Below are 15,526 nucleotides of genomic sequence, written 5' to 3' on the forward strand. Positions count from 1 at the left end.
ATGCTTGCCTTTGGCTCATTGAGGCTTTGAATACTCGATAAGTCTTCAAGTGAGTCCCATAAAAGCCCTTTGTGCCTTTTGTGCCATGACTCCATTCAGCCAACACAGTCTATGCTGCCTTTTAAATAAGCTCATCTTTCGAATGGCATTCAGACAAGCAAGCGACGTTTCCCTTTCACTGAAACATGTTTTCCAGGAAACTCTAATTTGGCTTCACACTTGTTAGTGCTGAGATGACAGTTAGCGGAGTAGCTTTTAGTGCTGAGACGGGAAAAATGGGAATGTGTTTCGTTTTGAAATAGAAAAAAAAAAAAAAGAAAAGAAGTGTTGTTGTTGTTGGGTTTGCAGTTGCTTTTCTGAGCAAAGCACGAGTTCACTTACAACAGTTCGTTGCTTATCAAGGCGTTGCTTGAAGCCCAAAATGATAGGGTCAGTGTTTTTGTTGGGATCAGTGCTGGGTGAGTGCTGCTGTGGTTGTTGGTTTCCAAAGATTGATGTTGACTTTGATTGTGTTTATTCTATAAAAGCAGCAGCAGCCGCCACTGCTGCTGTGGGGCCCCATTTCAGCACGTGTTTTTGTCGTGCAGGAACAGGAACAAGAAAACATCGAAAACATCGCAAATCACAGTTGACTTTCGCAGGCAACAACACGGCTTTCACACACAATTATGTAATTAGAAATTTTTTTTTTATCTCCGACAGTCAAATTCTCACTTGTCAAAGAATCAGCGTTGCCTAAAGGATGCTCTATGTCCTAATTACGTGTTTTGGTCTTTTTGGCGGACGAGACTTCAGCGCCACATGTTCCTCATCAACCTCTATGCATTATTCTAATCCTTTTACTCTCCTTGAACTGGAATAACGAATCCATTGTCCGTGAATGTGTCTGCAGTGAGACAGGAAATTACAAACAAACAGCAAGGGGCTGGGTTTTGTTTTGTTGGCACTGTCAGGTCGGCTACCAGTGGGTCTAGTATGAATAATCGTGTTCACAAGTCTGAATGCTCATCGGAAAGCTTATTTGGTTACATTACTGAAGCTTTTTTTCAGATACGCACCGAAGTGTGGACATTTTCCAGAGATTGTCTTGAGGCGCTGTATGTAACGAAAATGTCCACAGAAGTTGCTCCAGACATTCTCGACTGATTATCCTGCCAGCGTCCTCGTCTAATCTCCAGATAATGTCCAAGTGAGCTCATTGGAAAACAAACTTCAGACAGCGGATGAATGGGCGAGTGTTGTGCCTCGGTGCTTGATCAATCCAGGTCGTCCCGCTTCATAGCCCCCGAATCCATTCCCGGAAGTTTCTCGTGCTGTTGTGAAGGCATCTCACACGTATTCTGTCTTCGTATGCGTGCAGTAAACTCTGCAGAATGTCTGGCCCCATTTTTCCGGACATTTTGCCAGAGTTAATGAGAGAGAGTTCTACATCTAAACTGGAGTGCTTGTGTCCTCTGACTATGAAGATATCAGTAGAAACCGTAAAATTCATGACTTCCGCCTTATGTGATATTCTTTACACTGAAGTTAGTCTTGCGTGACTTTGGCTTAATGTGAAGTCATGATTCTCGGATGTTGCGTTGTTTTGCACTGTCACTTGGTAACCATGGTAATATCTGGAGAGATATTTTCTTTTATTTAGCCTTTCCCCTTTGATATATAAGGCAGGTACACTCTTAGAAATAAAAGTGCTAAGTAGAACCATATAAGGTTCTTCGGTTTGTCCTCATAAGAGAACCCTTTTTGGCTCCATGTAGAACTTTTTTATAAAGGTTCCACCAAGAACCCCTTTCTTCGGGAAAGGGTTTTTCAGAAGCAAATGGCTCCAGGTAGGACCTCAGCCCTTGTAGAAGGACCCTTCTGGAACCCTTATTTCTAAGAGTATAGAGTACGTCACTAGTGTCCTTTAGCATCCTCAAACTGGGGTTTTTGCTATGTGTGCTTGGGAACGACATGAACAACAGCAAATACCTGAAACTGTAACTTTACAACCTTAAGGGCGGTCATGACAAGCTGCAGTTGTATCCAGGTGTTCCTAATAAACTGCAGAGTGAGTGTAATTTCCATACTTCCACATGGCAAAGAACTGTAAATGGAGAAATACATTCAGGCAGAGCATAAAGTTGCTTTGATTTCCATGAGCTTCTTCGATCAAGCTTGAAAACCAACAGTACACTGCAGGAATCGTGATGCGCAGATGTGTCAGACGACCTGAAACCTTGAGCTCTGTATTTGACACGAAGAGAGGATCAGTGGACACCGAGTCATTCGTGCAGTGACAGACCCTTGTGTTTTTGTTTACTGAGTCCCAGTAATTGACTCAGCTGACTTACACCACTTTTAGAATAATTGCAATTAGAGTGGAAATATGAGAGAAAATAAAATAAAACAATTATTGCGATATACGGCTTACATAAACGGAAAGGAAATTAGATTAAGAAGGCAGTTCATTCTTTTTCTGCACGTTGAGCCCCGTCCTTAAATTGTTGATTTTCTTCTTAAGATTATATAATCAAGTAGAACCTCCAATAAAGTTTGTTGGAATCGGAGCGGTGGCTCTTCCAGCTCTGGTAATAACTGCCTATGTGAAAGAGTCTACAAGAGAGAGTCAAACAAAAGCAATAAAATACATCAATATGATGGAGAAGATGGAGAAACTGTTGCAGTCATCTGTCATCTGAAAGCTGCAATGCCAAAACTTTAGTATTTAACGACCTGGAATCGCACTCACAGACACACACACTCAACAACCAACTATTTTTTTAGTGATCCTCTCTTCTGCAGCTTTAAGTTGAAGATTTATCTTTGGAAAAACCCAATCAGAATAAGCACTTTACTGATCTACAGACACTGTTGCAGTGTCAATGTTTCAAATTTGCCCCCAAGCTATTTACAATTCTGAAACTTTGCTTAATCTTATAATAAAACTAATCTGGAATTCTTTATTATTTTTTTAATATCTGTTGTGATAGGCTTTCTCGAAAATCTCTCTCACTTCCCTAATACTTGTAGGAGTTAAAGGCTCCGCTCCACTCGGCTGTGAAGCTCTTTTGTGCACATACTCACAGGAGGAGGAGGGACAGGGAATGTCAGTGTGGGCTCGTCCCTGCTGCTGCTGCTCAGACACAGACACTTTCTAAGAGTTACAACGTGGTGCGTTGGACGTTGCGTCTGGCAATTCTTCCCGGAAAAGTGATGCGACTGGTGCCGTCTTTCAAGCTTTGATGGCTTTTGAAGAGTCCTGTGTCCACGTTGTCCACTCGGAAAGGTTTTCTCAAACAGCTTGTGAGTAGCAACACAAAAAAACTTGCTTTTCACTTTAAATGTGCTGAATAAATTAGAGCCGTTGGGTTGTCTATTATTGGACTTGGCCACGTTGCGTTTTTATTCGTTAATATTTTATACTGCTTCAACCAAGTCAAGTGGTCTTTTGAGGTTTAATCTTTTACAAGTGCTCTTCCAAAACCATAGGCTGTGTATAAAGATAGATGACCTAACAGCTCCCACAAATGTGAAGCCAAACCAGTTCAATATTCCCCTGGTGGCACTGCTGTATAGGTCATAAACTTGGCCTTGTCCATGTAGGAGCCAAAGTAGAACATCAAAGTCCACGCAAGTAGTTGGTTTCTGTTAAATAAGATGGCTCCGATCACATTAAAAACGCAATGATAAGACGATTCAGTATAGATTACTTATTTGATTGAGACCGAGTGGACGTTAATACTGCAGCTCCACTCCATGATCTCTACCACACGGACTCCAAATGATGTCACCGGCAAAACATGGTAGCGCTCATATGCAGCGTTTATCAGCTTTATTTTTATACAGCTGAAGTAAGCGGAGACACTTTACGCTTTCATGTCATGTATAAAAAGTGGAGGGAGGTTGCAGACACATACTGAATATCAGTCTTATTTTAAGGGTATCATCAGCAGAGTGGCAGTTTCTAGAGTTCTTGTGCAACTCTTGCAGCTCAGGTCCACTTCACATTAGTGCTGTGTGGCGTGCCTTTGTTTTCTTTCACACTTTCTTTCCAGGAGGATTTCCTTCCTCTGTGTTTCTTCACACATCAGTCACAGGAAGATGTCCCACAGCTGAGCCAACACACGGGCCCACGTCTGCCCTGTTGGACGCAGACTACTTCCGTATGTTGCTGCATTCCTGTAGCGTAAGATTATAAGTGTGAGAACGCACATTATTGTGCATTTGTGTTACTACTGAAAGGTGTGGGGTTGGGATTATGTTGCATAAACATGATGAAGATAGTGCCCAAGCTGTTTGGGCCCAACAGATGACTGTGATTCAGATTCTTACATTAAGGTCAATGTTGATTTGGAATCAGCATCGTGCAAATGTTATCATTAGCCGTTAGTGCTAAAAGGACATTCAGTCAATCCACGATTGAGATGTTTTGACTCTGCACTGACGGCAACCATGACTTGTGGTGGTCTAAGGTCAAAGTTCAAGGTCACAATGACTCGTAAACGTAATATCTCAGGAACATCGTGAGGGAATCCTCTCAAATTTGGCTGAAACATTGAGCATAATTTTCGAGGAATGCTTTTAGGGGGAAACCTCATAAATGTGGCGCAGATGTTCTCTCGGATTCAAAGATGAATTGATTAGAATCAAGGTCACTGTAACTGCACAAACATGTTATGCTGAAAGTACTGACATTGAAGTGGTTGGTGGATACATACAAATGCAAGGCAGTAATCATGTGTCCGTGATTAAATGAAAATGAGATTAGCTTATCTTAACATCTTTGTGTGAATTAAATAATTGTAAAAATCGGGTTCTTGTCAGCAGCTTCGAACCACTTGGAAGTGGTTAGCAGTTACCCTGAACCTTTTTATGCGCTTGACACTTGTCAGCCATTCCCCTGATGCTATAAACCAATGTTCAATGTCGTCTCATTAAGAGAGACAATTTTAGGTTGTGGCAGTTCACCAAGGAATTGCAGAGGTTAAATGTCTGTCTCTTTGTGTTGGCAACAGGATTCTACACTATCAGTTCCTCAAGTCTGTGTCCAGGCTTTGGAAGGATTAAGCTGCTTTGACTCCAAACTCTCCTCAGATCTGATTGCATAATGGCAAAGACAGAAAAATAAAAGCCTTCTCCTTGAGACCGAAATGGACACAAAGAGAACCAACGCTTTGTGTAGTACCCCCCAGTTGGACCAGCAGAGGCCGAGGGACTGGGCTTTTTGTTAGGCAACAGTAACTGTAATGGAAAATTCTCAGGGTATATTCAGCTTTGGGTAGAAAAGAATGTAACTGATACAACCTTTTAAAGCGCATACGTGTTAAAGAACATGTAATGGTAAAGCAAATACAGAGATTCTGCTCTTCACACATTATATATGTCAGAAAATAGTGGCGGAGAACGTGTGAAAAAAAATTCCATTTGGCCAGACTAGCTCTCTCTGTCTTGTCTTTTTCGCCAGCCATCTTTACATAGTTGATCTGGCTTACCTGTCACGGCAGCGCCAGGACACAAATCATGATGATTTTCCACTTCTCCACGATCCAGTTTTGGTATTTCTTAATCGCTCCCAGCAGTTTTATGGAAAGATGTAAAATGTTGTATTTTCACTTCATCAGAAACCTATCAGATACGCAAGATTAGTTGCTATGTTTGTCGCTATTTGTTAGCACCGTGATAAGTTGGTCGTTTTTGTTTGATGGCACTTAAGGGATTCTTGACAGTTGAAGCCACAGTGAAGAATCGCATTGATACAGCCTAATACCAGGAAAGTATCTGGTCAGGAACAAGACCGGTCTATGGCTGAGGTATTTACCAGGATGCTGATAATAAGAGGATCTGACAGGAGAGGGAAACATGCTTTGGAGAAAATCTGTACAAACGATCAAGGCTTTAGACAAAATGATGCGGTTGTGTCTTTGCAGTCTCTCCAGACCAAGCACGGCAAAAGAAAACCCATCAAAAAGTTTCTCTTCACCTCCAGAACCTGATAGCTACAGCCAGCTCATCAGACACTCTCCTTGTTTGGCCCTCAGGATTTTTCCCTTTTGCAGCACTGCTGCTAATGACCGTTAATGGCTTTTCCTGAGACACAATTTCATCCAGAATGAAACACAACGCTCTCTGTGCATGAACTGTCTGGGCGGTGTATGATGCACAGTGTATGTTGCGCTTGATCTGTCTGTGCTGTTGTGTTTGCTTTCAGTAGCTTCTGAGCTAAATATAGCCGCTGCAGCTGAAGTTTAGTTTATAATGCTTTGAGAGATTTAAAACATAAACACTTTAATTAACCCTTCTTTGGGACTGCAGATACTGGTGGCCAGTTTTTGAAGGTGAGCATATCATAGCATATGGATACTGATCAATATACCACTTATGCCTGCTCAAAACCTCCCTCCATTACCTTTATGCTTTGTTGCTCTCAGTCCAAGCAAGTTTGCACTCTCAGACATCGATTCGCAGGAATCTTCTATGCATTTTTAATGAGCTTCATGATGGCAATGGTTCATTAAGCTCGAGAAAGTGTTTTGTACTTACACTTGACTAAGCGTTTTGGGACCGTAAATGTAGGCAATAGATAAAGTGTGAATAAATGATCTGCTTTGTATGTGCTGCTGTGCTTCCCCAGTAATGCAGATGCACAGAACATTCATAGCATCCTTATAATTTGGCATAATATGACTAGTATTTAAGCATCCTCCCAAAAAAGCTTCCTCCCACAGTCCAAGATTGGGATTTGGTTGAAAAGTAGAAACTTGAGTGAAACTGGAACTGAACTTTCAATCAACGCGAATACTGAAATGGTACTAAGATGCAGCCCAGGACCTTTTCTCTGGAGCGCAATTTATGTTGTTTGGATGTAGCCCAATATGACTGCAAGTGCTAATGTGAATGTGAACGTTTGCCTCTGTGTTGGACCTGTGATAGGCCGATGACCTGTCCTGTGTGAACTCCATGTCTATCATCCAGCTTGGATTGGCTCCAGCTCTCCCATGACCCTCTAAGAATAAGTAGAATAAATAATAGATGGATGACTGGTAATTATATTTGTATCAAGCCTATGTATAGACTGATGATGAATATGAATCATTTGGAATGGCACCGTACCAATTAGTAATCCACCAACATATTAATGATGTTATTTCATTAGGATTCTGTCGACTCTCACAGTTCATCACTGTTGATGGTGATCTGCACCAGATTAACTCAGCTCAAATGATGTCATAGCCTTCTACAGTATGTAGATCATTTACAAGGCCGCAGCATGACTTTAATAGCTGTCCTTGAGCCTTCACTTACAGTAAAGGTGTGCTTTGTTGCCAAATCAATATATTAGCCGTCGGCTTTCACCTAATATGGCACCAGAATTTATTTAAATATAGTTACACAGTCATGCACAGCAACCGAAGCCTTTACTGAACTCTTTTTTACTCTTTTTTGTTTTTGTTCTTTTCCGGCCAATTAGTGGTTGTAGCAGTTGAAGCCCGAGGGCTCGTTTTCTGAAAACGTTTCATCATCGCTTTTTGGTAACGTCACTCGTGTGGCCAGAAGACATGGACCCCCAAAGGTTCTGGAATGTCCACACACACACACACACACACACACACACACACACACACACACACACACACACACACACACACACACACACACACACACACACACTCTCATGCACATGCTGTTTATCCACGTAGGCTTGAGGGGAACATGCTATTTCCGCTGTGGAGAGATGAGCGGTTGGCACACATGGGGGGGTGGAGGTCAGAGCTCAAAGTTCAGAGAACAAGAGGTCGCACAGTTGTACCATATGGACACCTTCCATCATCACATTTTGTAGCATTTAGATTTGATCTAGGGTTTTTTTTTTTCCCTTTTTTTCTGCAATATTTCTTATTTTAACCTGCAAGTGACTGCGGTTACTTGATTTTTCTTTTGCGGCTTTTCAAAGCAATTTGGGAGAAAAAAAAAAACATATTTCTTTTGTGCTTTTTGTGCTTCTCTCATACGAAGAGGATTTAGCTCCAGAACAAAATGCTCATTCCAGACTGTTTGACATCGACCACTCTCCCCTGCTGTTGTGTAATTAGTAAAGGCTGTGGGGTCAGGACCGCAGACATTTTCCTCTGACTAATGTGCTCAGGATCACAGGGAGAAGTATTTACCACCTGGGGAGTATGTAAAAACACACCAACACGGACAGACGCGGTGTAAGATATCCCGTATACACAGGCGCTTTTCTTATCACATGAAGGAACGCCGGCGCAGGTTATTTGTAGAGGGTTTACGCGTGTGTGTCATTTCAGCCGAATGAAAACAGAAGCAGTCACAGCAGCAGTGCGCAAGAAGTAGCCTCAACATAAATAGTCTGCTTGCCGTCAAGAAAAAAAAAAAAAAACATCTCACAAGTGTAAAGTGACAGATTGGATTTCCTGCGGCACAGATGGGGATCGCTCGTTCAATCATGTCATCTTGTAAAGTGAAGACATGGTTTTGTTTAAGTGTTGTGACATGAGCGCGGTTTTATTTGATGTGAGAATGGGAGCGAACACATTGCAGTCGTTGTCAGATAGATAGATAGATAGATAGATAGATAGATAGATAGATAGATAGATAGATAGATAGATAGATAGATAGATAGATAGATAGATAGATAGATAGATAGATAGATAGATAGATAGTGATGTTGTTGACTTTGTGTGACCCCTTTATATTCGATAGAAATGAGACCAAGAGCTGCTCTGTTTCTCTTCATCTTTTTTTATTACCCACTTCTCTGTTTTCTCCATCTGCCTGCAGCAGGGTGGAGCTTTTTTCCCCCCGTTCTTTCTAGTTTGGAGCTCGTTTGTTACATTACTGTTGCTGGACAAAGTAGCTCTTTCCATTACATGAGTGTTTTTGACACCGGGCGGCCTAAATGGGCGGCAGTGTGAGAATTGAAACGGCCGGCTTCGACTGTATATGAATGCTTTTATTTGCATGTATGGCCTTCAGTTATTAGAGGATGCATTTCTTGAGGACAGAAAAAACAGTCAGTGTGCATCGAGGAGATGGGTGTGTGCGTTAGAGCATAACCTAATGGGACTGATGTCATTCTATCAAACATTATACTCTAGTTTTCAGTGGCTACTTACCCTCCCACTTTCCCCTCATACACTGCCGAACAGGCTGTTTGTGATAGACCTCCCATATATGCACACACAGCAGGGGCAGCCTTTAGACTAGTGAGAGCCACCGAGCAGCCAGCAACGGCAGCCTCTCTCCGGCAAGCTATTCAGGAGATGGTGGAGGAGGAGGAGAAGAAGGAGCACCTAGCCAAAAGCAACTCCCCTCTACTCTTTCTGTAATCGTTCATATCCCTCCCTGGGGGGGCCTCTTCTGCAGGGCTTTTCCCAGCTCACTTTGAGACTGTACAGTCGTCCGCGGCTCACAAAGGTAGGGGGACGTCCTCCTGTGGAGGTGTTTCTGCTGTTTCCTCTGACTAACATTGAAGTGACTTGTTGAAGTGAGATTTTTATGGGCAGTTAGGTGATTATTTATGTGATTATCAGGGTACTCAGTCTCTAACTCGAGGGTTAGGGGAGCCTCCCATCTCAGCAGCTGCATTTTTCAGGCAAGACAACAGTGATAAATATACACTGCGTAACTTTGGGTTGGGTTTGTTTTTTGTTCTTGTTGTTGTTGACGTTATTATTAACATCTGTTTGGTCTTTGTGAAGAGAAACAATGTAACATCATTTGTATGCTGTGTCCTTCATCTGAAAATGGGCTCTGTCAAGCAATGGTATCAGACCCAACTGAGGGAGCATTTGTGTGTATACAGCAGCAGTTGCAGTGCAGAGATGGGCGGAGACAAGAAGTACTCAATGACTTCTGAAACATTTCAGGGGCACTTTTTTGTGTTTTCAGTCATCATCCAACATGTTTGCAGCCGTCTGTTTTTGCTAGCGTAATGTTGCTGCTTCCTCCATCAGTGTTGACATTAAAGAAACCACTTCCTGTGTGCACCGGGGCAATGTCACTGGGCGACAGGAGATCTAGACAACACTATACTGAGAAATGCAGCATTGTGTGAACTCATTTGTTCATTACAATATGTGCTGACTATGGTAATCTTGACATATACCTTGATACCTTGATCGTCTTGTGGTTAAGCAACGCACCAAAGTAAACCAAATAATCGATTTGTAAGAGTAAACATACACTGTGTTTTTCTGTGAGCGAGCGCCACCACATTGGTTCCTACAAGTACCCTGGCAGGGCAGAAGCCACAGTGCACCATTACCTTGGCATGTTGCCTCGGGGCCAGCCAAGGAGACCTTGCAGTTATCCGGCTTGTTTACGCCCACCAAGCTCAATCACAGAGCCTCGTATTCAGTGAAGCGGCGACAGAGATATCTATAAGTTACAGAGGCACAGACAGCTTCTTTGTGCAGCGCGTTTCCCAACTGTAGAATCTGATTTTGTTACTGGGACATGCCTCTGGATGGGTTATGCGGTTTCTTGGTTACTGTCATGGACTAGGGGAAGACAAATTATCTGACAAGGTATTGTTTTTCCCTCTTTTGCATTTTTGAACTATGTGTAACCACACAAGCTGTTCCTAGACATCGTGGAGGATGTGGGAAAGCTGAGAGTTTCTTTCAGACATTATATTTTTCAATAACAGGAAAGGTATTTTCATATCTGTGATGCTCCACCGAGGTTTTTTCTATAGGAGAGTGCAGTAAGGAGGAAACAGGCATGTATGCGTGGGTGTTTATGTTGTTTCAACTCTTCAGTTTAGCTCTCAGTATGTTGAACTTTTGTTTTCTTTTGGGTTTTGGAGGCCAGGAAAAGACCAGGCCTTCCTCACTCAAAGTGAGGCTGATTTTCCAGTGATGACTAAATTCCTCTGATTGGGGATCTCTGCTTCCTCTTCAACAGACGAGGGTGTATTTGCGTGAATGTACATTATGTGCATTTGTAGCAGGTGAACACAGTCTGTCTTGCACCTTTCCAAATGTGTGTCTGTAAGTCTTCTGTGACGTCCATTCGTCCTGTTATGCTCAGGTGGCACAAGTAAATCCAATGTGCTTGAGAAAGTGCAAAGAAGGCTCCAGCGATTTCACTGTTTTTTCCACAGTGCATGCCACAGACCCTGCTCATTTCCTGAAACTGGCAGAATAGGTGGACGCGAGCCAGTGTATAATTTAACTACAGCTATTTTGGCCATGCCCAAACAATCTCCCAACACTCCTGCTTCTGTCTGCTCCCGCTTTCTCCCAAGATGCCTTGATAAATGATAAATACTGTGTGCTTATAAGACGTTTATTTTTGTAGTTGCAAAGACCCGAGGCTCTGAAATGAACAGCTATTTCGGGAATACCTGTTAACTTAAATATTTTGCTGATTACTGTTTTTAGTGAATGGCTTAATCGATTTTTAATTAGTCCTTCTTACTCTTGTTTGTTTTAGAAGTCATCCATACCCAAGGACCCCTAGACGGCAGCCTCTACGCCAAGGTTCGCAAAAAGGAGTCCGAAGGAACAGTGAAAGCAAATGGCCTTCCACCCACTGCTGTTGAACATGCCCTACCTGCAGTTGACCATGCATTATCAGTGAGCAGTGACTCAGGAAACTCCACCGCCTCCATCAAAACTGACCGAACTGATGAGGTTGCAGCAGCCCCACAGGCATCCGCAGTGAGCCCGACACACGTCCCTGTGGTTGAGGAATCGCCCGCAGTCCATTGCCTCGAGCCTCCTGCTCAGCCGTCAATCAGTCCTCAAGAGAAGCAGGAGCTGGAGCAGCTTCTGAGCGGCTTGGAGGGGCCCATGCATCGACAGGGCTACCTGTCCACCCCGACATCTGCTGCTGGAGGGATGCTTCACCTGGTTCCTGCCCAGGTCCACGTCAATGGGCACACGAGCATTGACCGTGAAACGGACATTTTAGATGATGAGCTGCCGACGAGTCAAGAGGGCAACAGTGTGGACAGTCTGGGAACGTTCTCCTCCATAGATGGCAGGGCAACACCAGCTGATCTCTACTACCAGTCTGAGTCGCTCATCAATGGTCAGGACCATGTGCCGTATCTGGAGCGCAGCGGCCCTGAAAAGCCTCTGGAAACCGTCCAGCCTCAGGTTGGCAGATCTGACAAACCTGTCACTTTGACCCAAAGCGATTCAGCCCCCTCATCAGTTGCTTACATGGCCACCCAGAATGGGAGTCTTTACCGCTCTCACTCGTTAGGAGCAGAATCAAAATCCATGCCACAAGCTCCCGCCCGCACCACCAGTAGCAGGGAAGCTGTCCAGCGTGGTCTTAATGTTTGGCAGCAGTTCGGTGTACCAGAAGAGCCAGTAACTGAGGGAATAACTTTTAGTTCACCTTCCTCTGTAGCAGTGATGCCCAGCCACCACAGCCTCCCACAGTTCCCGCATCGCCACAGCGCCTCCCAGCAAGAGATTGAGCAATCAATTGAAACCCTTAATCTCCTCATGTTGGACCTGGAGCCAGGCTGTTCACTGGTGCCCAAGTCACAAAGCGCTCCACTGCAGGAAAACTGCAGTGTTGTAGTCACCACACAGCCGTCCTTTTCGCAGAGCCAATCCAGGCCTTCCTACCAGGGCAATGTCGCCCCACACGCCCACTTTTCAGGTCCCATTTCCAGCCATTTGTCACAAGGCAAATTGAGTAGACCCGAACCTGCACCTGTTTTGGGTTACACTTCTGAAACCACTGGATATAATCCACCCTCACAAGCATCACCTACTGTAGCCGACCACGTCCAAGTCCAGGTGAAGCCCATCAACGCCTACCCACCGAGCACACTGTCCTACTCTGCAGAGGTTTTTGAGCCCCAGAGAAGCCCCAGTGCTCCCTCAGTATCGCCACAGCCACGAGACACTGAGCCCAATGAAGTCTTCAATGTGGAAGGTCTGGTGGCTCAAAGAGTTGCTGGTAAGAGATTATTTTACACTAACACCTCGTCCTCGACAGTATTTGTATCTTCAGAACCTTATTTCTATCATCTTCTTGGGGAAAAGTCACACATTTCTATAAATTCCTGACCTGCAACACATCAACAAAGTCGTACTAATGGTAGTAGGTACAGTAGTTGTGATGCTGCCCGTGTAAATGAAAGAGACAGAGGTCTTGGACAAGGCCATGGTATGAGAATACTCAAGATTATGGGAATTCCAACATCCCAACACCCGTAATCGCTTTAGCAAATAGACAATAGCAATTCTTGCTCTGATTGTTTGGTTTATGACATCCATCACTATTCCCATTTTAGTTATTATAGGTTGGCATGATCTCCCACAAGGCATTGCATCTGCAGCCACCCACTTCAGCACCTAAACTCTAATATAGTTAGTTAATAATTTCCATAAGTCTTTTATCCAGCCAACAACGTCCATTGTGTCATGTGGCAGAAACATGCAGGAGAAAATGACTTGCCAAAGATAATTGTTAATGACATCAGTCATGCACTGTGTACACACACACACACACATTTCTCTTGTTAAAAATCGGCTCTGTCCTTATCTCATTTCCTGATGTCACCTCATTCATCCCCATCAATAGGCTTCAAACAGGAAGCGTTTTGACCAGTCCAGCTGTACCCAGATAAGCACAGCAGACATCCTGCAGAGCAGCGAGATGTAGAGCAAAGTCAACATACTGTACATGTTTTCTACAAAGTCAACAAGTGCTTTTTCCCCTTTTTTACACAATAGTAAGTGCTAGTTCTAGCACCATTAAAGGCGATATAGGAAATGTAGGATATTTGTGTGGGTCATAAATAATGTGTCATAGCAGCAGACAGTAAAGCTAACATGGGATTAAAAGGTTAACATAAACATCTATACTCAGAGGTTCCTTCTCGTTCCCTTTTTTTTTGTCTTCATCCTCTGTCCACTTTAATTCCCTAGTCCTTGTAGTTTTATACTTCGTCTTCATCCTTTTCTTTCTCTTTCCTACCATTCATTGTTTTGTTTTTTTACCCAGAATACTCGGCTCGTGCGCAGAGTGTCATCCCCAGCATGACCTCTTCTCAGTCTGAGCACCGCTGTTCCCACTCCCTCCTGGGTTTGTTCTCCTATCTCCTGTGTGAAGGAACACTGCTTTGCCTTTGAGTGCAGTGATGGTTTTTATTGCTTCCAGTGATGTTGACGATGCCCCGTCTCTCTCGCGTTTTTACTTCCTCTTCTTTCTCTATCATTATCATCAGACTAACCATCCAATGATTTCTTTCCACATGCTTTACCTCACCCATCATTGCTGCTTGTTTTGAGTTGCTGCTCTCTACCTCAAAGGAAATTAGAAAAGAATGGTGTAGAAAAGAAAAGAAAAGAAAAACCTCAATTGGATAATGTTAAAGTTTCACAAGAATGAGACAGGGGAAGCACAAAGGAGGCTCTGTCCCCTGCCAAAGAGAGTGCATGTCACAAGATCCGTTTTGCCAAAGTTGGGGGAACAATAGCGAGGCCAGGATACACTGGCCTCATTCAGGGGCACTTTTTTTTTCTCGCTCTCTCTCACTCGCTCTAGTTTGAAGATTTACAAAACCAGATAAAGGGACACCAAATCTACAAGGGGGACACCACAGCGCTCGTTGGAAACATCTCGGAGACCGTTATGTGTCCACTGGGAGACCGCCACCACAATGCAGACAGGATAGTTGTATGTCAGTCTGGCCTCTGTGCCGCAGACAGCAATATCCTATTTATAAAGTAAAATCTTCAAAGGATAATGCCATTTTCCACATAAGGGCTGCAACCAATCTTTGTTTCTATTATCAATTATCTATTTCCTCAGTTAATCGATTCGTTTTTGGCCGTTAAATATAACATACTGTATGTTTGTGTGTGTGTGTGTGTGTGAAATGTTTGTTATTGTTTCACAAACCTCAAATTGATGCCTTTTTTTTGGTTGTTGCCACAAACCAAAGATGCTCTGTTTATCGTCATAGCCCGAGCAAAGAAACCATGAAATATTCACACATATAACAAATCAAATAACTCACTCACACCTGTCAAAATAGTTTACTTATTTAATTTATGTAATTCCTCTTCCAAAAAAAACTTTCACTAATAAAACTAAATACATTTTCTGAAATAAAAACAAGTTCTCTGCCATTATATTATTGTTTTATTCTTATTTATTACAATATGTCCTGGTTTATTTGCTCTTCTATGACACTTAACTGAATATCTTTGGATTGTGGCCAGGATGTTTGATTTTGAGATTTGGGGAACACTGATGATCACAATTTCATCTTTATTTGCTTTAAATTGAACGGATTAAACAACTATTTGATTGATTTGTCTCACCTTAGAAAACCTTGCTTCTTCACATGTTTGCATTTACTGTCTCTGTTTCTACAACCTGTGGATCATCAGATTTATGTGTTTGTAGACATCGTGATTATTGGATTTTAAATAGATGGGAAATAAGAGAGAGAGAGAGAGAATGTCCCAGGAATCTCCAGCCATCCCTGCAGCTGGAAACCATTAGCTGTCGCTAGGGCAACAGTGCAGTGTTTGACAGTGGGCTG

At 43.1% G+C, this 15,526-nt stretch overlaps 1 protein-coding gene across 6 annotated transcripts in view; it reads left to right on the forward strand.

Moving 5' to 3' along the window:
• Positions 1-15,526, forward strand: part of tns1b (tensin 1b) — a gene marked incomplete at its 5' end in the record, with an annotated part of 155,076 nt that overhangs the window by 123,969 nt on the left and 15,581 nt on the right. For 4 of the 6 annotated variants that reach the window (XM_083902980.1, XM_083902984.1, XM_083902979.1 and 1 more), the window contains 2 exons: positions 11,440-12,927; positions 13,978-14,058. In XM_083902980.1, the coding sequence (XP_083759106.1) occupies positions 11,440-12,927; positions 13,978-14,058 (1,569 nt within the window). The remainder of the gene's footprint in view (positions 1-11,439; positions 12,928-13,977; positions 14,059-15,526) is intronic. The other 2 variants (XM_083902983.1, XM_083902982.1) reach the window with 1 other exon arrangement.

This window comes from Microchirus variegatus, assembly GCF_963457635.1.
Source record: "Microchirus variegatus genome assembly, chromosome: 16".
NCBI lineage: Eukaryota > Metazoa > Chordata > Actinopteri > Pleuronectiformes > Soleidae > Microchirus > Microchirus variegatus.